This window comes from Bubalus bubalis, chromosome 20 (genome assembly GCF_019923935.1).
Source record: "Bubalus bubalis isolate 160015118507 breed Murrah chromosome 20, NDDB_SH_1, whole genome shotgun sequence".
NCBI lineage: Eukaryota > Metazoa > Chordata > Mammalia > Artiodactyla > Bovidae > Bubalus > Bubalus bubalis.
Window position 1 is genome coordinate 12,936,584 of NC_059176.1, and position 20,374 is coordinate 12,956,957.

At 52.4% G+C, this 20,374-nt stretch overlaps 1 protein-coding gene across 1 annotated transcript in view; it reads right to left on the bottom strand.

Annotated features, from left to right (window-relative positions):
* Positions 1-418: 418 nt before the first annotated feature.
* The window catches only part of RIN3 (Ras and Rab interactor 3), a 136,412-nt gene continuing 116,456 nt past the window's right edge, over positions 419-20,374 (bottom strand). The window contains exons 8-10 of the mRNA XM_025271502.2: positions 11,412-11,543; positions 4,482-4,645; positions 419-1,584 (exon numbers count right to left, since the gene is read on the bottom strand). Of these exons, the coding sequence (XP_025127287.1) occupies positions 1,264-1,584; positions 4,482-4,645; positions 11,412-11,543 (617 nt within the window). The 3' untranslated portion in view covers positions 419-1,263. The remainder of the gene's footprint in view (positions 1,585-4,481; positions 4,646-11,411; positions 11,544-20,374) is intronic.

Below are 20,374 nucleotides of genomic sequence, written 5' to 3' on the forward strand. Positions count from 1 at the left end.
AGAGGAAATGACCAGGCTGAGGGGCAGACAGGGCCCAGGGCCCTGAGAGTATGCTATGCGTGTGTGCCAAGTCGCTTCAGTCGTGTCCGACGCTTTGTGACCCTATGGACTGTAGCCCACCAGGCTCCTCTGTCCATGGGGATTCTCCAGGCAAGAACACTGGAGTGGGTTGCCATGCCCTCCTCCAGGGCATCTTCCCAACCCACGGATTGAACTCGTGTTTGTCTCCTGCACTGGCCGGCAGGTTTTTTGCCACTGGTGCCACCTGAGAAACCTATAGATTCTGTCAAAAAAAATAGGGTGCTCAGTGGAAAGGAGGTGCTTTTCTGAACCCCACCTTGGAGGGGGATTAGGCTGTTGGGGGGGGTGCCCTGGCTGCCTGAGCAGAGCTCTAGCCCTTTGAGAAAAGAAGATGCCATTTTCAAAAGGGCTTTTATTAAAACACTCCCCACACAGTGTCTCTTGCCATGAATGCCACAGTCCTGGGGTGCCCACAAAGGAGAGGGCCCTGAACAATGTCCCCTGTGGCCAAGGCTGGGCTCGTTCACGTAGCTGTGAAGCTGGCCTCGCTCGGAGGTCCCAGTGTACACCCGGCTGCTTCCAGAGGGGCTGGGGAGCTACCGGCAGCAGGGAGAGTGCTGATGGCTGAAGGCTGGCTCTGAGGCAGGGGTGAAGGGCCTGTCTCCTCACGCACCCTGAGATGCTCCTGAGATGCTGGGCGGGTCCAAAACATTTCAGCTCCATGGGGGCGGGGCAGCTGTGGCCAGGCCACTCCTCCTGAGGACGGTCCTGGGGAAACCTGAGCCCTCCCGGGGAAAGGCTGGGGATCAGGCTGGGGATCCGGGTGGGCATGGGGGTGGGGGGCGGGGCAGACGGACTGGCCTGAGGGGCTGTGTGTGAACAGGGGCCGAGCTTGGGCTCTGTGTGCTGCAGGGGGCTGGAGGGTCCTTTCTCTCTCTGAGTTTCCATTTCCCTTTCTGCCTAATGAAGGACGTGGCCTCTCCTGGCTCCCGCCCTTCTACTGGGAGCACGCCGGGGCCATGCCACGGTGGCCGAGGCGTGCTCAGTAGGCTGCAAGCACGGGGCAACGTGTGGGCATCCCTATTGGGAGTGTGTGTTTGAGTGCGCACGCGCATGTGTCTGTGCGTGTGCATGTGTGAGTGGGTGCGTCTGAGTGTGAGTGTGGGGGTCGAGGGTGCGGGCCGGTCTGCCAGCGTCCCCGCCTGGGTGGACACTGCCGTCGGAGGGGCCGTGGCTCCAGGCTCACAGGAAGTTGGGCTCCCGCACCACGAGGCAGGGCGGGCCTCCGCTGCCCCCGCCGCCGTCCAGGGGCCGGTACACGAAGTGGAAGTCGCGCTTGGGCTCGCTCCGCAGCAGGTAGCCCTTGATGCGGTGTGGCAGCGCCTCGTCGGCCAGCTGGAAGGTGCGGCCGTCCACCAGCACGAAGAGCCGGTAGTCCTGGGGCTGCACCACCTCGAACTTCTCCGCGCATTGGGCACACAGCGCCTCGGCCAGCGTGTCCGCCCGCGACGCCAGCGTCCGCGACTGCTGCTCCGGCTCCAGATACGACACGCAGATGAAGTCCTGCAAGGCGAGACAGAGGGGGTCATGGTTACCGGCGGGGCCAAGCCCACGTCCTGTCTCACCCCTGCCCCGATGCTGGGAGCCTGGACAGGAGAAGCTGCGTGGCCTTGTCCTCTTTGGGCCCCCCGATTCCTCTCCATAGACAGCGGATGGATGGCAGGAGGGGTCGTGAGGCTGGCCGTCGGGGCACCTGCGGCTGACCCTGCTGCGTGACCTCAGGCAAAGACCCTCCCTCTCTGAGCCTCAGCTCTCACTAGGTCAGTCGCTTGGTCTGGACACAAGGAGTGGGCGCGCCCCCTGGTGGCCAGCCCACAGGCTTGCTGTCATTGAAAAAATCTATTTTTCACTTTCTCTTCTTCCAGGAGTCCCCCTGCATTCCAGGCACTCTGCTGGGCACACGGGGCAGCATAAATAAAATCAAAGATTCAGACCCACCCCAGCATTCCATGGCTCAGCTGGAGCAGCTAAGGCAGGCTGAACAGTTCAGGCCCTAGGGCTGGAGGGGCCTGGGGATGGGAGGGTGGTGTTCCCAGGAGGAGCAGGCTGGCAAGGAAGGGCGGGGGAGAAGACTTGGGGGAAAGAGATGGGGAGTGTTTGCAGAAAACAGCACACTCACACCTGAGTCCACCAGAGACCGTGGAAGGAGTCCCTGCCTGGCTTTGAATCTGCTCCCACTCACTGTGTGACAGTCTCCATTTCCACTACTGTTAACTGGGGATAAAAGCAGTCCTTTCTCTGTGCCTGGGGGTGGAGCACAGAAAACTAGCTCAGAGCCTAGAAGATTCCCCTTTCTCCCAAGGGCCCGGAGGGCGGGCAGGAAGTGTGTGTGCGGGGCTGCCCCCTTGTGGAAGGACGGTGACAGCACAGCGGTCTCCGGATGCCGCCTAGTTCAGAATGGAGATAATGACTAGAGTAGTGCCAGGCTCTGTGTCAATAGTCCCTGGGATCACTTCTTTTTTTTCTTCCTGGGAGGGGAAAGCCCAGCCCGCTTCCCTGGGTCTCAGTGGCTGCCTGTGCTCTCCTCAGCCACCATCAGGCCTCCCCCAGAGTCCTTGACATCCGATGACTCTCAGGCTTTGGGCTTTCTCTCCTGAGGGTAGGGATTTACCGTGTGCGGTGCAGAGGAGACACTGGGAAGAGGGCGGACAGCGGTGCCCTCCTCAGACCCCAGAAACAGTGCTGATAAGTCTCATCCCAAGCCTCTTCCTGAGCTTTGCCTCCTTAGTGGGACGCACTGATGCTCAGCATTGGGAATCCACGAGGTAGAAGCAAGAAGGAAGGAGTGCGAGGGTCACCCTTGGACCAAGAGCGCTCACATTCCAGGAGTTGGTAGAGGGGCAGGAGGGAATGCTGGTGTGCTGCAGCCGCACTCGCCAATCTATGCTGGCTCATACCAGCTCGAGAAAGCCAGCTGTGTACATCTCTTCCCAACTCCAAGTTCCACGCTGCCAAGTCAGTAGCTTGGAATCAGCCACAGTGGCCGTATTTATAGTAATACCATGGAAATTGGCAGAAGCAAAGATCAGAGCCTTTTTTTTTTCTTTCTCCCCAGAGAACCAGTTACTAAACATTATCAAGACACCATTGATTAGAGGAGGAGGGACATCAGCTTGGCTGATGTTAGAACATGTACTGGGGAGGCAGAGCTCAAATGGGCCAGAACCTCCCTGGGCTGACAGGAAAACTGCGTCCCAGAGAGAGTTAGACACGGCTTGGGGTCACACAGCAAGCTAGTACAGAGCTGGATCCATACTGTGAGCCTCTTGCCTCCCAGGCCTGGGCTCTCCCAGTTATAGAAAGGGCATGTGGAAAGCAGCCACGCATGGGATTCAGGTCCAGTGTGCCCTGGATGCCAGGGAAGTGAGTCTGGAGACCTATTCACAGCTCTGGACTGCAGCTTGATTCACTGTCCCAACTCCTGCCATTGTGCATACTCCCCAGTCCCACTCTGTCCCAGGCCCTGAGACATGTGAGCAATAGGGCCTGTTCTCTCAGGGTTACAGCTTTATACACAGATGGTTACAGTACAGGGTATATGTGCTGCAATAGAAGCAGCAGCAGCAGGAAGCACTTCTAACCTATGCCATAGGGAATGGGGGGGTGGGGACAGGCGGGGGGTGTCAGGGAAGGCTTTTCAGAGGAGGGGCTGTTGGAGAAACTGAGGCTGGGCAGCGGCTGCTGGTGAGGAAGGGGAGATGGACGAGCATGGGCTGAGAGGCTAAGCCCTAGGGAGTCGAGCTCAGCGTGTTCATAGCTGTTCTGATGCATGAGTTTGAGTAGGCTCCAGGAGTTGGTGATGGACAGGGAAGCCTGACGTGCTGCAGTCCATGGGGTCACAAAGAGTCAGGCACGACGGATCGACTGAACTGAAATGAACTGATCTGATGCAGCCTCGGAGGTGTGGGATAACGGGATGGGTGGGGCAGGAATCTGTTCACCAGTGACTTTTGAACACTGAGTCTGTACAGACAGAAGTGAGGAAGGATGGGTGGGTGGGTTGGAGGTGGGCAGGCTGTGGGCAGGGGGACCCTTGGCAGCTGCTGCATTTGTCCGGGCACCAAGTGGCAAGGCTGCAGATCAGCTCCTGGGCTTTTTAACTGGGACAAACCACTGGTCCCTTCTCCAGCCCTAATAGCCTGCTCGGACATCACAGATGCTGAGGAATGCTGGGTGAAGGTCTCCTTCCTAGCTCTATCTTGTGTGCCCAACTGAAACGCTGATGCTCGCTGGTACCTTTCTCTTCTGCAGCCCTCAACTTCTCATCCCCAGCCCCTAACCCAGCATACAATGGCAGGCTGGGGGGCTCAGTGCCATTGCTCCTGAACTGGCAGGCAGTAGGGATGGTCTGGGAGCAAGGTTCCATGGTCCCCTCCCACCCTCTCGGTCCCAGGCCGCACCTGCACGGAGGAGCGGGAGGCCCGAGCCTTGTTGAGCGTGCGCCGGCGCTCCCAGCGGTGGATCGAGTCCTGCACTTCCACGCTCAGCTGCCGGGTCACTGTGATCTTGTCGTAGTTCTTGATGTGCTCCAGGGCCCCGTAGGTGGTGGTCAGATAGTAGGAACCTGCAGGAGGCACGGGTGTGGAGGCGGAGCCTGAACCACCGCCTCCACCCACTCGCAACCGCAACCGGAGGGAGCTGGTCCCGGCTTGGTCCGCCCCGCCCACCTCTGTAAGCCCCACCCACCGCCGCCGGCCCGAGGCGCGTGCGGCCAGGTGGTTTGGTCACTTGCTGAGATTCAGACCCGCGCCCACCGCAGAATCAAGATTCCTCGAGTCCAGCCCTGAGCTGTACGGCTCTGCTCAAAGCTTGTCATTGGCTCCCCTTTAGGACGCAACTCTTGCTTATTTTACTCTTGCCTGGAAAATCCCGTGGACGGAGAAGCCTGGTGGGCTGCAATCCATGGGGTCGCTAAGAGTCGGACACAACTGAGCGACTTCACTTTCACTTTTCACTTTCATGCATTGGAGAGGAAATGGCAACCCACTCCAGTGTTCTTGCCTGGAGAATCCAATGGACGGAGGAGCCTGGTGGGCTGCCGTCTATGGGGTCACACAGAGTCGGACACGACTGAAGTGACTTAGCAGCAGTCCTTGCTTATTTTTAAACTGATGCTTTAAAGTGAGTTTTTAGTTTTAAAATGTAAAGATACTCAAGAAACTAACAGCCATGGATGTCTTTAGGGTGGGGAAAGCAGTGCCTTGGAGACATGGGTGGGCAGGAGACCTCTCTCTGTAGGTGTCATATACATTTTATTTAAAAAAAAAACTTAAAATATATGTGGAGAAAATGTTAATTATGTTTATATGATGACACACAATTTTTAATAATTTAAAGAAAGTTAAAAATTTGCATCCTTCATTTCTCCGTTTCTTTTTATCTTAATTCATACATATTCCTAATATCTAATGTTTCCTAAGGTAATTTAATTTTTGAAATATGTCGTGCATGTGTGCTAAGCTGCTTCAGTCGTGTCCGACTCTGTAACCTTATAGGGACTGTAGGCTGCCAGGTTCCTCTGTCCGTAGAATTCTCCAGGCAAGAATAATGGAGTAGGTGGCTATTCCCTCGTCCAGGGAATCCGCCAGACCCAAGGACTGAACCTGCGTCTCTCATGTCTCCTGCATATTGGCAGGCAGTTTCTTTACCAGTAGTGCCACCTTCAGACTGAAAAATTTACATGAAGTTTTATGATTAAAGATAATCATTTGCACATATACTTATAAATTTACTTTCTGTGGCTTGTTGGAGGCTTTGGTTAAAATGCGTGAGGAGCACTGGCCTTGTAGCGCCCCTCACTCTAGAGGGGGTGGGGTGACTTGGCCAAGGTCTTGCTGAGCTTCCTGGCTTCCCTCTCACTCATCAGGTCTGTCCTTAGTGCTCTGGGTACCAGGGCGATGATTTATTTATTTTTAGTTAAAATTTTTTTTCATTAATTTTTCAATTGGAGTATGATTGCTTTACAATGTTATGTTAAATTTCTGCTATACAACAAAGTGTTTCAACTATATGTATACATATATCCCCTCCCTCTTGAGCCTCTCTTCCACCCCTACCTAATCCTACCCCTCTAGGTCATCACAGAGCAAAGCAGCGATTTTTGACATGAGGGTCATCTGCCAGTGAGCCACCCAAATCTCATCTTCTTTTTCTTCCTAATTAATTGCTGGCTCAGAGGGTAAATCGTCTACCTGCAATGCAGGAGACCCAGGTTCGGTCCCTGGGTTGGGAAGATCCCTTGGAGAAAGAAATGGCAACCCATTCCAATACTCTTGCCTGGAAAATCCCATGGACAGAGGAGCCTAGTGGGCTACAGTCCACGGGGTCACAAAGAGTCGGACATGACTGAGCGACATCACTTTCACTTTCTTTCTACTTGTTTGGAGTAAGTAACACAATTAAAATGCTCACTTCCCAGAATCTCTTTCAGTTTGAGGTACAGGACAGGAGACCCCATTCTGGCTGCTACACAGATATAAGTGGAAGTTCCTGGGTGGGGCTTCCAGGAAAGCCTTTAGTAAGGGACAGACTTAGTTGATACATCTTGTCAGGTTTTGGTTTGTCTCCTCCCTTCCTCCTGTCTGGAACACAGAGGTGAGCCCGGAGGCACAGGAGCTGTTTTGTGATCAGAGGTGATAGTCACAAAGACAAAGGTTCACATCCTAAAGAACAATGGAAAGAGCTGGGTCTACAATTTCTTGATGGCAGGGATAAAAACTGCCATCATTATCAGTTGCTTACCCCAGGACTTCTTTTTCTCATTCAGATCATTTATTAAGAGCGGTGTTAGTGAAATTTGGGCTGTCTCATCTGTGTGATATTGCAACATGAAAAGTCACATACATTCTAAGGAGACCCCACAGAATTGAGAAACCTTCAACAGTACAGTCACAGATTACAAAATTAAAATACAAATAATCCCCCCAATTTGGCAGGAAACACCTACAATATGAGGAGACCCAGAATGAAAGGGGTCTTGCTTTTCAATAAGGCAGTTACAAAATGGAAACAAAACCAAACAAAACCAACTCCAGGACTTCTTGATGCAAGAGACAAACCAGTCCCTTACTCTGATTTAAACCATTTTTAGGTACCTAGTGAGTTATTTGTAGCCCAAAGCATTCCTAACTGCTACACTGGATGAAGCTGCCTACATATTGCTACAAATTCCACAGCCAATATGTGAAAAGTTCATAGCCTGCCTGGGGTGAGTAGGGGGTGAGATAAAGGGGTTTGTGGCCAGAGGATCACTCGCCCTTTCATGGCAGTGCAGGAAGGAGACAGTTTTTGAAATAGGTATGCCAAGGCCAGGGCTTCCATGGTGGCTCAGCAGTAAAGCATCCGCCTGCCAATGCAGGAGATGTGGGTTCGATCCCTGGGTGGGGAAGAGTCTCTGGAGAAAGAAATGGCAACCCACTCTAGTATTCCTGCCTGGGAAATCCCATGGGCAGAGGAGCCTGGAGGGCTACAGTCCATGGGGTCACAAAGAGTCGGACACAACTTAGCAACTCAACAACAACAAAAACAATATCAAGGCCAACACGGAACTTGGCTTAGCGTCCCTTATCAGAGAAGGGCCAGTAGACCTCCCATGGGCCTCCTATTCCAGCCCAGCTCAAAGCCTGTGTGTTCCAGGAAGACTTGCCTGCGGCCTCCAGCCCTTGCTGGCCGAGAGTCCCAGTCCTCCAGCTGGCATTCCCCATGGGCGTGTTTCCCGTGGTGATCACGTCCCCCTGGCCGGGAAGGGGGCGACTGGCTGCAGAGCACTGACTGCAAATGTTCAGATTTGGGGCCACAGAGCAGGGTCCGGGTCTCAGCCTTCAGCAGCCAGCCCTGTGTTTCAGGTGAATTAGTGTCCTCTGTGCTCCCATTTCCTCATCCACAAATCCCATCAAATGTAGTGAAAAGAGAGGAACACACGTAAAGTGCAGTGCTCAGTAACACATGGTGGTTAGGTGACCTAAGGGAGGTGCTCTGGAGGTTCCCCACCTTCTTGGGCAAAGGGACGAACTCTAGCCCTGCCAGCACACTCCTGCTTGCTCACCACCTGCTTTTCCACAGCCTCCTGGCTCTCCTAGACCACTAATCTTGGACTTGGGGTCCTCTGCAGTTCCCACCATGACCACTAGGTGGCAGGTGACTCTGCACGTGAGTTTTGGAGCTGGGCAGTTCTCTTTAGGGAGAGTGTGCTACTGATGGAAAAAGCTCATTGCCTCTCTTAAGATATTATTAGCTCAGCACGGCCAGCTGTCAGCCAATGTGCAGAGGGGATGTGGGTAAAGGAATCTATGAGGGTGCTTCTGGGAGAGTTTGTATTTTGAGCTGGCTCCAGCCAGGTGCCCAGCAGCTGCATGGGTCTCCCATCAGTCCTGTAATTGCCCAGAGTGATGGACGCTGCAGAGAGGGTGGGAGGGGAGAAAGGGGCCAGGGTTCCATCGGCCCAGTGTCCAAGTACTCTCTACTTCGTACAGGAAGTCCCTGATCTCTCACTCTCTAAAAGCGTGCTACAACAAAGTGGGACTCTGTTTCTGGTTTTTGCCAAATTACAGCATGTGAAACCAGTTGGAAAAACATGAAGGTTTTACAGGTTTCTGGTGAGTTCAGATCTGTCTGTTCAGCCTGTGAAACACAGGAAGGCGGAAGCCCGTTCCACCTCTCCTCCTGCCCCCACCTGCTTCTGCAGAAGGGTGGAGTGCCCAGATGGTCTGAAAACCCCAAATCTAGTCCCATGCCATCTCTTTCCCAAGCCACAGAAGTAGCTTGCCTGAGATCTTCAGCCAATCAGAGGCAGAACTGGGACCAAAATCCAGCCTCCAAACTGCTCTTTTCTATACTCTGTGTTAGTTCTCCGTGTGTGTGTGTGTGTGTGTGTGTGTGTGTATGCGTGTGTGTGTGTTTGTGTGTGTGTGTGAGCTTAGTTGCTCAGTCGTGTCCAACTCTTTGCAACCCTTTGGATTGTAGCCTGCCAGGCTCCTCTGTCCATTTGATTTTCCAGGAATTTTCCAAGAATACTAGAGTGGGTTGCCATGCCCTCCTCCAAGGGATCTTCCCAACCCAGGTCTCCTATGTCTCCTGCATTATAGGCAGATTCTTTACCCCTGAGCCATATGGAGTAATTGAAGTTCTCAAGAGTAGGGACTTCTTGGAGCCTGCCCCTAGTTCGGGCATGTCTGACTTTGCAGAGCACCAGGGGTGGGGATATGCCATCAGGGATTGAACCCGGGCCTTTGGCAGTGAGCGTGGTGTCCTAACCACTGGACCACCAGGGAATTCCCAGGCAAGTCCCTCTTTTTACTGTACTTCAGAGGCTTCGGTGATGTGCAGCACCCTTTGGGCCACCACCCGGTGAAGACAGGAGAGTAAAGCTGGGGAAACTCAGGAACCTCCCCCCACGCCCCCTGGTGCTCTGTCGCCTGCTCTGGGGCCCAGATACATCTAGATGGAAGTCACTCGACTGGCAGACTTGGGTTACCCATTCTGGAGGCCCCCAAATTGTCCTTCTGCCAGAGTCCAATGCCTGTAAGGCTGGGCTGTCCTAGATGCAGAGCCTCCCACTCTGGCTTTGGGAGTAGGAACAGAGAGAGGGGCAAGGGGGCACACACGCACCCCAGTCTACTTCCTGCCATTTCTCCTTCCAGCAAACACCCCATAGAATTCCTTAGAAATTTCCCCATGGTGCCAGAGGTGGGGCAGGGGGGCCCTGACTCTTAAGTCTGTAAAGGAGTAGTGTGCAGGGTATCCAGGCAGTGTTTTGGGTCAGAAACTGTGAAACGTTTAAGATCTTTGTGTATTTATTTGTATTTGGCTTGTCTCAAAAATACTTCATGTCGCTGAATATATAAAATAGGTAGGCAACAAGGATTTACTGTATATCACAGGGAACTTTAGTCAATATCCTGTAATAGCCTATAATGGAAAATAATCTGAAAAAATAATACATAAAACTGAACGACTTTGCTGTACACCTGAAACTAACATGACATTGTAAATCAACTATCAGATCAGATCAGATCAACTATACTGCAGTTTAAAAAAAAAACAAACTTAATGAAGCCCCCAAACAGACTAGCTCTCCTGACCACAGGATTTCAGCTTTCCCACCCGAACCCCTTGTGGGTTTCAGGAAGAGGAAGAAGGTATCCTAGGAGGTTATGGCACAATTGACGTGGGAGGGTTCATGTCCATAAGTAGAGGGTAGTTGGATCAAGGATGTCTCTGGCCTGGCCCTACTGTGTGCCACCATGCCTGGCGTGGAGCCCTGCTTGGCAGCGAAGATTGAGGCTCTGGATGGAGCAGAGGTCACTGTGGCCAGGGCATGGCTGACCACTGCCGGGAAACTGGCCGGCTGGGGCTCAGACCCAGTGCAGAGCGCCACAGCCCTGCCCCATCCTTCCACTCTGCAAAGGGCTTTCCCTGACACTGTCTTTAAGACCCCCACAACAGTCCACGGGGCTGGGCCAATCCTCGGTGGCTTTACACGCTCCCCTGAGCTGCCAAGAACTCACAGGACTAGATACGTCATACTGTCACCCCAGAGACCAACACGGGCTAAAAAGGCAAACAGATGCAAAGAGGGCCAGCTTATCTCAAGAACCACAAAGCCCAAAGGGGCCACTGGGGGCCTGAGAGTCTCTCCACCCTTTGGGGGTGATGTCTCAGAGGGCGGCTTGGGGCTCCCTCGGAGCTGCTATCTGGGCTGGCTGCCCCTCAGGGATTCTTGGTGGAGGGGTGGCTGAGGCTAAGTGGGTGGAAGGAAGTGGTGGGAAGGAGGAAAGGGAAGGAAAAGTGAGGGTGGGAAGAATTACGCTCCCACCCTCGTCCTCCAGGAGAGTTCATGGCCTCTTGTCACAGCATCACTTTCTTCCTGCCAGAACTGGATGAGTGGAAGCCTGTGAGTTCCCAGGGCCAGCCCTAAGAACTTGACCATCATTCCCTTATTGTTTATACTGCCAGCAATGGCTGTTCCCTGTGCGAAGATGGCTTTTTGTCCTTCTTTATCTGACTGGTCCCTGTTTATCCTTCAGTGCTCAGCTCAGACATCACCTCCTCCAGGAAGCCTTCTCTGATTGCACAGACTACGGACCGTGCTCTGGTACCCTCAGGGCCTCCCCTGATAAGCCTCGATGATGAGGTCTCTTTACTGACACAGCTCCCCTGCTAGTCTGTGAGCTCCCCCGGGACTGGGAATGTGTTAGGTATCGTGTCATGCCCCAGGAATCTGGTATCCAGGAGGTTTGGGTTGAGCTGCCCAGCGAGCCCCTGGTGTGGCTGGGTCAGGGGTGGGCGAGAGGCTCCGGGAGTCCAGAGATGGGTCTGGCACAGTGACTCACCCTCCCCCAGCTGCAGGGCGGGATCCATGAGCTCCATCATGTATTCCACGTTGAGAAGCATCTCTGTGAGGTTGCTGCGGGCCAGGACGTACATGAGCACCGGCAGGAAGTCGTCTGCCCCGTAGGGCTTCCCTGGGAGAGGAAGGAGGCGGAAGGTGGTGAGTGCGAGGCTCTCTTTGGGAGCTGCTCCCTGCCCAGGGCAAGGATCAGTGGTTTGCTGGGTGGGTGGGTGATGGTCATCCCAGAAGAGGAACCTTCGTGTTTTCTCCTGACTCTCAGGACACGGGGCAAGCCTAGGATCAGCCTAGTCAGAAGGCCTGAGACACAGTCTGGGTTTCGGAAGAAGGAACCGAGAAAGGTGCCCTCCGCCGGGTGGGCAAGACCAGCCCCTTCCCCTCTGCCAGCTCTTCCCCTCTGCCATCCTCATTCAAGTTCACGTCACACTTCATGGACCCACCCAGGAGCAGCTGTCTGTCTCAGGTCTTCTGGGAAGGCTCCCTGTCTCTGTGACCACACGTCTCCCCTGCAAAAGCGAAGCCCTCCCTCCACCAGATGCCACGAGGCCTGAAGCTCCCCCTCCAATCTGCATTCTTTGGGGCTATGTGGGTCAGTCATGTCTGACTCTTTCATGGACAGTAGCCTGCCAGGCTCTTCTGTCCAAGGGATTTTCCAGGCAAGAATACTGGAATGGGTTTCCATTTCCTCCTCCAAGCAATCATCCTGATGCAGGGATCGAACCTGAGCCTCTATGGCAGTTTAGCACCGGACCTGGATCCAAGTCCCAGGGTCAGCACTCACCCGCTCGCTCACTTGTGACCCTCAAGTGAGCCCAAGCTCAACCTTGCTGCGCCTCAATTTCCTTGACTATAAAATGGGGATAACAACAGCATCCGTGCCTCATGTGGGTGGTTGTGATGTTTCAGTAATAAGACAGAATGTTATTGCTGTCGTTTAGTCACTCAGTCCTGTCCGACTCTTTGCAACCCCATGGACTGTAGCCCTCCAGGCTCCTCTGTCCAAGGGATTTTCCAGGCAAGAATACTGGAATGGGTTGCCATTTCCTTCTCCAAGGAATCATCCTGACTCAGGAATCGAACCTGAGCCTCTCTCGCAGTTCCTGCATTGGCAGGTGGATCCTTTTACTGCTTAGCCACCTCAGTGGGAAGCCCCTCTTTTGGGTTAAGCAGTACCCTTTCCTGAGGGTTTCTTCTAAAACATAAATATCTCTGAAAGGAATAATCCATCACTCCTGCTTTGTGTAGGCAGGGCCGGGGAGGGCGGCGCTTCCCTGGTGGCTCAGGTGGTAAAGAATCTGCCTGCAATGCGGAAGACCCAGGTTTGATCCCCTGAAGAAGGGAATGGCTACCCACTCCAGTATTATTGCCTGGGAAATCCCATGGACAGAAGAGTCTGGAGGGCTATCGTCCATGGGGTCGCAGAGTCGGACACAACTGAATGGTCAGGGTGTGGTGGCCTTGAAAGATGCCTTCTCGGAGCGACTCACACACACACACACACACACACACACTTTGTGGAAAGTGTTCCTGGGCTCAGAGCTCCTGACATGCCTTGGGGAAGGAGCGAGGTGGAGGTGGGCCTAACAGATGCCCTGAGGGCCTGTCATGGTTTTTGAGAGACTGAAATGAGAAAGAGAATACAAGAGTACTTCAGTACCCACAGGGTGCAGTGGAAAAGTGAGCTATTCTTGGCACCTCTGTTCTGCTTTCTGAGGTGGCCTCAGTTTTTCTACCCGTAAAATGAACTGGTTGGTGGAGTTGGTAACACCCAGCACTGAAAAGCAGAGTCAGACTCGGGGCAGGAATCTCACTCCTTACCAGCTGTGTGACCTTGAGCTAACTGCCCTACCCCTCTGAGCCTGCATTTCTGGCCCAATGTGAACTCACACAGCATGACATCCTATGAGGTTTCGGTGAGAATTCTATGAAATGAATTACAGCAGAGTGCCCCGACACCACCTCCATGGAAATGCCCACTAAGGAAGAACACTGTTCCTCTTTTTCCAGCTCTGTGTTCGGAGGCTCTCTGATCACGTCTTTCAAGTTTCCCGTGTCTCTGCACACAGGATCAGTCAGTTTTGGAGAAAGTCTTTCTTTCATAACCTTTCTGAGCCTGAGACACAACTTTAGAATTCCAGGGGACATAGTACTTTGTGCCAGGAGTTGGTTTTCATGTTGATAATTTAATTATTAGAATGCTCGGAACACGGGAGATTCTTTTCTTGTTTGATTTATGAATTAGGGAACAAGGTGGGTCTGGCAACATGGATGTGAAACAGTCCTGTGCCCTTTGGAATTCACCTATAACTCATGCTGACTGAAATTTTACTCTGCCTCCAAGAATATAATTTTTTTTTTTCTTGGTATTGTATTACTGGGTTGGCCACAAGATGGTAGGGAAACACCTGAACGAACTTATTGGCCAACCCAATGATAACTCGCCAAACACAATAATCAGGAAAGCTTATTTGCTTTTGAGCAGTGGTTCTCAATCAGGGAGATTCTGCCCTTTGGGGCCACTTGGCAATGTCTGGCATTGTTTTTGCTACTGGCATACAGGCCAGGGATGCTGCTAAAAACCCTACAGGGCACAGAACAGCCCTCCATTGAAAGGAATTACTCAGTCTCCAAAGGTCGGCAGCGCCAAGGTGAGAAAACCTGCTTGAGAGGACAGCTACATTCAGCCAGGACTGTCCAGCTCCGGCCCGAGGTCTGAGGACTTAAGAGAGAAGGGGAAGGAACCCTCCAGACTGCGGCCCCGGGCTTTGCCCTTTTCTCCTTGTCCCCACGCTCTTCTTGAGAATCTCGGCTGACCCTCAGGAAGAGCTCTGGGGCCCATCTCCTTGGTTCCCATGATTTTGTGTTCAGCCACTCCACTGCACGGGACTCCTTAGACCTCATATCTGTCTGTCCCTCCAACTATCCATGAGCAACTTCCTCTCTGTCTCCCCAGTGCACAGAGCAACAAGGCAGGGTGTGTGCAGGAGATGGTGCTGGGTAAGTGTGAATGAATGAATGCTGAGCTCCCAGCCAGACTTCAGAGCCTGAGCCTGGTGCCGACTCAGATGGGCCTCTGCACAGACTCCAGGAGTCCTTCCTGCACCAGGGGGAACTCAGGATGACATTCCGCCACCCACTGCCACACTCTGAAGAACACCCCACTGTGCTGAATTGCAGCTGAACGCTATGGGTGATCTGCGCCTTCACACACGGTTCCCTCTGCCTGGGCTGCCCTCCCTACCTTTCCCTTACTAACTTCTTGTCCTCCCACATCCTCAATAGATGGTCCCTGCTCTAGTGCCCAGACCCTTGACTGTTTCAGAGCCTGCCCTTCTCGTGAGCGGTGAGCTCCCTGAAGGCAGGGATGGAGGCTGTGTGAGCTTAGGCAGATCACTTAACCTCTCTGAGCCTCTGCCCCATTACAGCCCTTCCAGTCTCTAGCACGGGGCCTGGAATCTAGGACACCGACAGTGTGCTGGCCCCACGTGTCCTCCCACCAGGCCCCACTCTGTTCTCCCACAGCTGGGGTCATGGTTGAGGTTACTAGGATCCATTATTATGGCCTTAGACAGTGGTGTGCTGGGAATGCTTAACAAGGGGTTCTCCAAAGAAAAAAGCTCTGCTTTGCAGGATTTGCCAATTTTCATGGCATAAAGATTTCCCCAGTGGCCAACTTCAAGCTACCAACATGAACATGGAGCAGGGAAGAGACGCAGATGACTAGCTTCCGTGAGATGGTTCATACCATCACCGACTTAGCACACCAATAGCTTTGGATTCATCAAGTCCAACCTCATTATTAGGAAACTGAGGCTCAGGGATACAGAAATTTGCTCCAAGTCCCACGGTTGGTCAGTAGAATCTGGGTCTCTCTTCTCTGATGTGGTAAGAAATAACCACACAGGCTCCCTGACCTGAGAGCTCCTTGTGGACAAACACAACTTTTAAGCATCATTTAAAGGCACTGGCTCCCAGCCAATATCCTGGAGATAGTTAGTGCTGCATTCTCCTTCCTAAAAGCCTGGAGCCCAAGGCTTCGGGCTCAGGGCTCAGCCCCGTACACAGCGGGCCCTCAAGCGGCAGGACTGAGATCCCGGGGGCACGGTTGTAAAACAACTGGCCTGTGATGAGAACATCTGTCTCGCGTGGATCACAGATCAGTCCATCAAGCTGTGCCTCTGAAAGGGCCGCTGGGCTGCAGCCTGCATCTCCTGCTGATTCTGGCTTTCTTTTTTGCCAAAGACACATCTGTTTTCCATCTGTAGATGTTGCGGGGCACCAATTACATTTTGAAGAGCTGGCTGGGGGTCTTACGCATGTTTTCATCAGCCGGGAGACTTTGTAGAAGAGCTCTGATAAAAACATGTTGAAGTTGCACACCTGGGTCACACAAGCCATGAGGACTAGAAGGCCCCTTCTCAGCCACTTAACCAGCTGTGCTTTCTGGGATCATGCCCTCTGAGCCTCACTTTTCTTATCTGCAAACCAGAGATATTAATAATAACAAAACTTAGTCTGTGACTCAGAGCCCTGATGACATCGAATGAGTGGCTGGATTAAAGACAAAGTTTTGTCTTCTAGGAAGCATTTTCTAAAAGAGGAGTTGGCAAATTTTTTTCTGTAAAGGGCTGTGCATGCTAAGTTGCTTCAGTCGTGTCCAACTCTTTGTGACCCTCTGGACTGTAGCCCGCCAGGCTCCTCTGCCCATGGGATTCTCCAGGCAAGAATACTGGAGCGGGTTGCCCTTTCCTTCTCCAGGGGATGTTCCCCGCCCAGGGATTAAACCTGTCTCTTACATCTCCTGCACTGGTGGGCGGGTTCTTTACCACCAGTACCACCTGCGAAGCCCTGTACAGGGCTGGATAGTAGATATTTTAGTTCTACTATTTTAGTGGGCCGCATGGCGGCAGAGAGTGAGATGGTTAGATAGCAACACCGACACAATGGGCATGAATTTGAGCAAAGGAGATATTCTTCACCAGGAGATAGTGAAGGACAAGGAAGCCTGGTGTGCTGCAGTCCACAGGGTTGCAAAGAGTTGGACGCAACTGAGCAACTGAACTGAACAACAACAAGCACGTGGCCTCTGTCCCAACTATTCGACTCAGCCATTGTATAAAAAGCAGCCAGAGATGCTACGTGAATGAATGGGCGTGGCTGCTTCAATACCAATTTATCTATAAAGCCAGGTGGTGGGCCAGAGTTGGCCTGCAGACCCCGATCAAGAGGAAAGAATACATCACCTTATCATAACTGCCCCTCGAAATGTGTTGACTGGGCTCTTATGGAAGGTGAGTGGCTGTGCAACAATCCTGGGGCAGCTCAGGACTGTGACCTGCTTTGGCCCTAACCTCCAGCACCACTCCCACTTGAAGCCACTTCGTTCCTCCAGGAGGTTTTAACCCAAGACCCTCACTCCCCACCAATTAGGTTCAGTGCCCTTATAACGGGTTTGCTGGCCCTGTCATTGCAGAAAATGGAAAAACAAATACACACTAACTCAGAGAGGCCTCCCCTGATGACCCAACCCAGAACAGCAAACTCCTTCACACTCCCCAGACCCCAGAGCCTATTTTATTCATTCAGATAGCCTGTTTCAGCACTGACGGCATATTTCCAAGGAAACAGGAAGCACTGGTTCTTTATTATCTGTTTCTTCCCACTAGAATGAAAACTTTATGAGGGAAGGGACATATTGTGCTCACTATGTATATCCAATGCCTCAACAGTGTGTGAGCGCTCAGCTGTGTCCGACTCTCTGCGACCCCATGGACTGTAGCCTGCCAGGCTCCTCTGTCCATGGTAATTTCCCAGGCAATAATCCTGGAGTGGGTTGCCACTTCCTACTCCAGAGGATCTTCCCGACCCAGAAATGGGACCTGGGTCTCTTGTGTCTCCTGCATTAGTAGGTGGATTCTTTACCACTGCACCATCTGGGAGGCCCCCTGAACAGCTGCTGCTGCTGCTAAGTCGCTTCAGTCATGTCCGACTCTGTGCGACCCCTGTCCCTGAGATTCTCCAGGCAAGAACACTGGAGTGGGTTGCCATTTCCTTCTCTAATGCATGAAAGTCAAAAGCGAAAGTGAAGTTGCTCAGTCGTGTCGGACTCTTCGCAACTCCATGGACTGCAGCCCACCAGGCTCCTCCATCCATGGGATTTTCCAGGCAAGAGCACTGGAGTGGGGCGCCATTGCCTTCTACGAATAAATAACATTTGCTAAATGAATGAATGAACATCATTCATCAACAGTTTTCACCTGTTGAATGCTCCGTGTCTTCCATTTGAATTGTGATCATCCTAAAAACAGGCGCTGGGTTTTCCTGTTAACATTCATATTGTCAGAAAGTGTTTGTTGAACTGTTGAATGAATGAATTTATCTGATAAAAACACAGGATGGCAGGAAGTAGAGAGCGTCTAGAAAGGAGGTTTTAAACTTTTGCTGTGGAAGCCTTTGGTTAAGGGGCATTTTATACAGGACTTGGCTTCTCTGGTTGATCAGAGTCGGACAGCAGGGCTGGCCTCCTATTTCCTCTCCTCTGCAAGATGTCCCCAGCACTTCGAGAGTTCTCCGGGACCAGTTTGAAAACCACCAGTCCAGTCTGAACTCCCAGCTGCACAGACGACAGAGCTGGAGCCCCAGGCAGGGAGGTTCCCCATAGCCTGTGGCTGACGTGAGACGAGAAGCCAGCCTCTCCCACACTGAGCTTCCCAGAGCGACCCTGTTAGGCTGTTTGCGCTTTCTGCAGGCGCTGCTTACGTCTCAGTTCTGCTTTGAGCAACACCACATCCTTGAGGAAATCGCTCTGGCCTCCTGAGTTCCTCTTTAGGGAGCTCAGCCCACAAGGCAGTCGACCACGCAGGGTGTGGGTGCAGAGACCCGAAGCCGAAAGTCCCAGCCTGGCTGGAAAGCTTATGAGGCTACTGTAATTAGGTGTGGCCTCTCTGAGGTCATCTCTGGCCTGAGGGTGCCCTGGAGAGGCAGGGGAACACAGCAGGTTAGCACAGGACCTGGATCCAAGTCCCAGGGTCAGTGCTCACCCGCTCGCTCACTTGTGACTCTCAAGTGAGCTCAAGCTCAACCTCGCTGTGCCTCAATTTCCTTGACTATAAAATGGGGATAACAACAGCATCCGTGCCTCATGTGGGTGGTTGTGATGTTTCAGTAATAAGACAGAATGTTATTGTTGTCGTTTACTCACTCGGTCCTGTCCGACTCTTTGCAACCCCATGGACTGTAGCCCTCCGGGCTCCTCTGTCCATGGGATTTCCCAGCCAAAAATACTGGAGTGGGTTGCCATTTCCTTCTCCAGGGGATCTTCCCTACCCAAGGATTGACCCGCATCTCCTGCATTGGGAGGTGGATTCTTTACCACTGAGCCACCTGGGAAGCCCAAATAAGACAGAAAGTGATGAACATGGTACCTGCTGGGTTACTGGACTGTGAGAAATGTTAGACATGGTTATTATACAAGACAGGAGGGTAATGTGGCTTCTAATTCTCAGTGGCACTAATGGTAAAGAACCTGCCTGCCAATGCAGGAGACCATAAGAGACACGAGTTCAATCCCTGCGTGGGGAAGATCCCCTGGAGGAGGGCATGGCAACCCACTCCAGTATTCTTGCATGGAGAATCCCATGGCCAGTGGAGTCTGACTGGCTATGGTCCATAGGGTCACAAAGAGTCAGACACGACTGAAGTGACTTAGCACGCAATCCTCAGAACATGACATCTTAGAGGTCCTGAACCCCATTTCTGTTGTGGGGCATAAAAACAAGGTTGTTCTGTGCTTCCAGGCCAGACACATAGCTTCTCTGTCTGTCCACGTGTCTCCCTTCTGTTACCTGCATGTCAATGCCTAGGGGACTTAGAAAGCCTCCCCTAGCCTGGATCCCTGGATGACTATATGGCATGGAGCCCACTCCCCTCTCCTCTATCCAATTGGACCTACATGTGTGAGAAATAAATTTGTATTGAGTTAGAGATTGCAGGGTTTATTTGTTACAGCAGAAAGTATTTCCTTAATTAATTATCTATTTACCTGTCTATATCTATTTCAAAGAGACCAGATAAAAACCTATCACAATACTAATCATCTTTTTCTATAATAAACGATTAGTGACATTTGTCATTAGAAATCAGTTTAGGCTTTTTAAACATAGATTTTTAAAAACCCACAGCCTGCCCTCCTTCTCTGTCCTCTCTACCCTTGGTAGATGTCACGGGCCTTTGGTCCCACACACCTGGGGTCTCCCTGAACAAGCTACACAGACTACTGAAGGAAGAGGAAAAAGCAGCGGGCTGGCCTTCACTGCCCTCTGGGATGCTGCCTGCTTTTTATCTATATTAGAAGAAGGCTCTTTGTTTTCTTTTAGAAGGAGTCCCCATATTTGCATACACTGTGTTCCTCTTTCCTTCCCCCTCCTCTTGTGGAGGAGTTCTCGGACTTGAAACTATTTCTTCCGAACAGCAAGGTCAGCCCTGAATGTCTGGTCTTAGATACTGAAGAGGTGGCGACCGCTTGTTTATCAAAGTAATAGAAGGGATGATTCTAGAAGTTTTAACTGCTCTCACCAGGCCTCATGCAGTCTGCTCCTGGCTGCAGAAAGGAGGGCCAGGTCGGTCCAAAGCCATCTGTCTCCGTGAACTCTCCACTCTGCCTGCTGCTGCTGCTAAGCTGCTTCAGTCGTGTCTGACTCTATGCGACCCCATAGGCGGCAGCCCACCAGGCTCCCCCGTCTCTGGGATTCTCCAGGCAAGAACACTGGAGTGGGTTGCCATTTCCTGCTCCAATGCGTGAAAGTGAAAAGTGAAAGTGAAGTCGCTCAGTCGCGTCCGACTCTTCGTGACCCATGGACTGCAGCCCACCAGGCTCCTCCGTCCGTGGGATTTTCCAGGCAAGAGTACTGGAGTGGGGTGCCATTGCCACTCTCTGCCTGACACGGA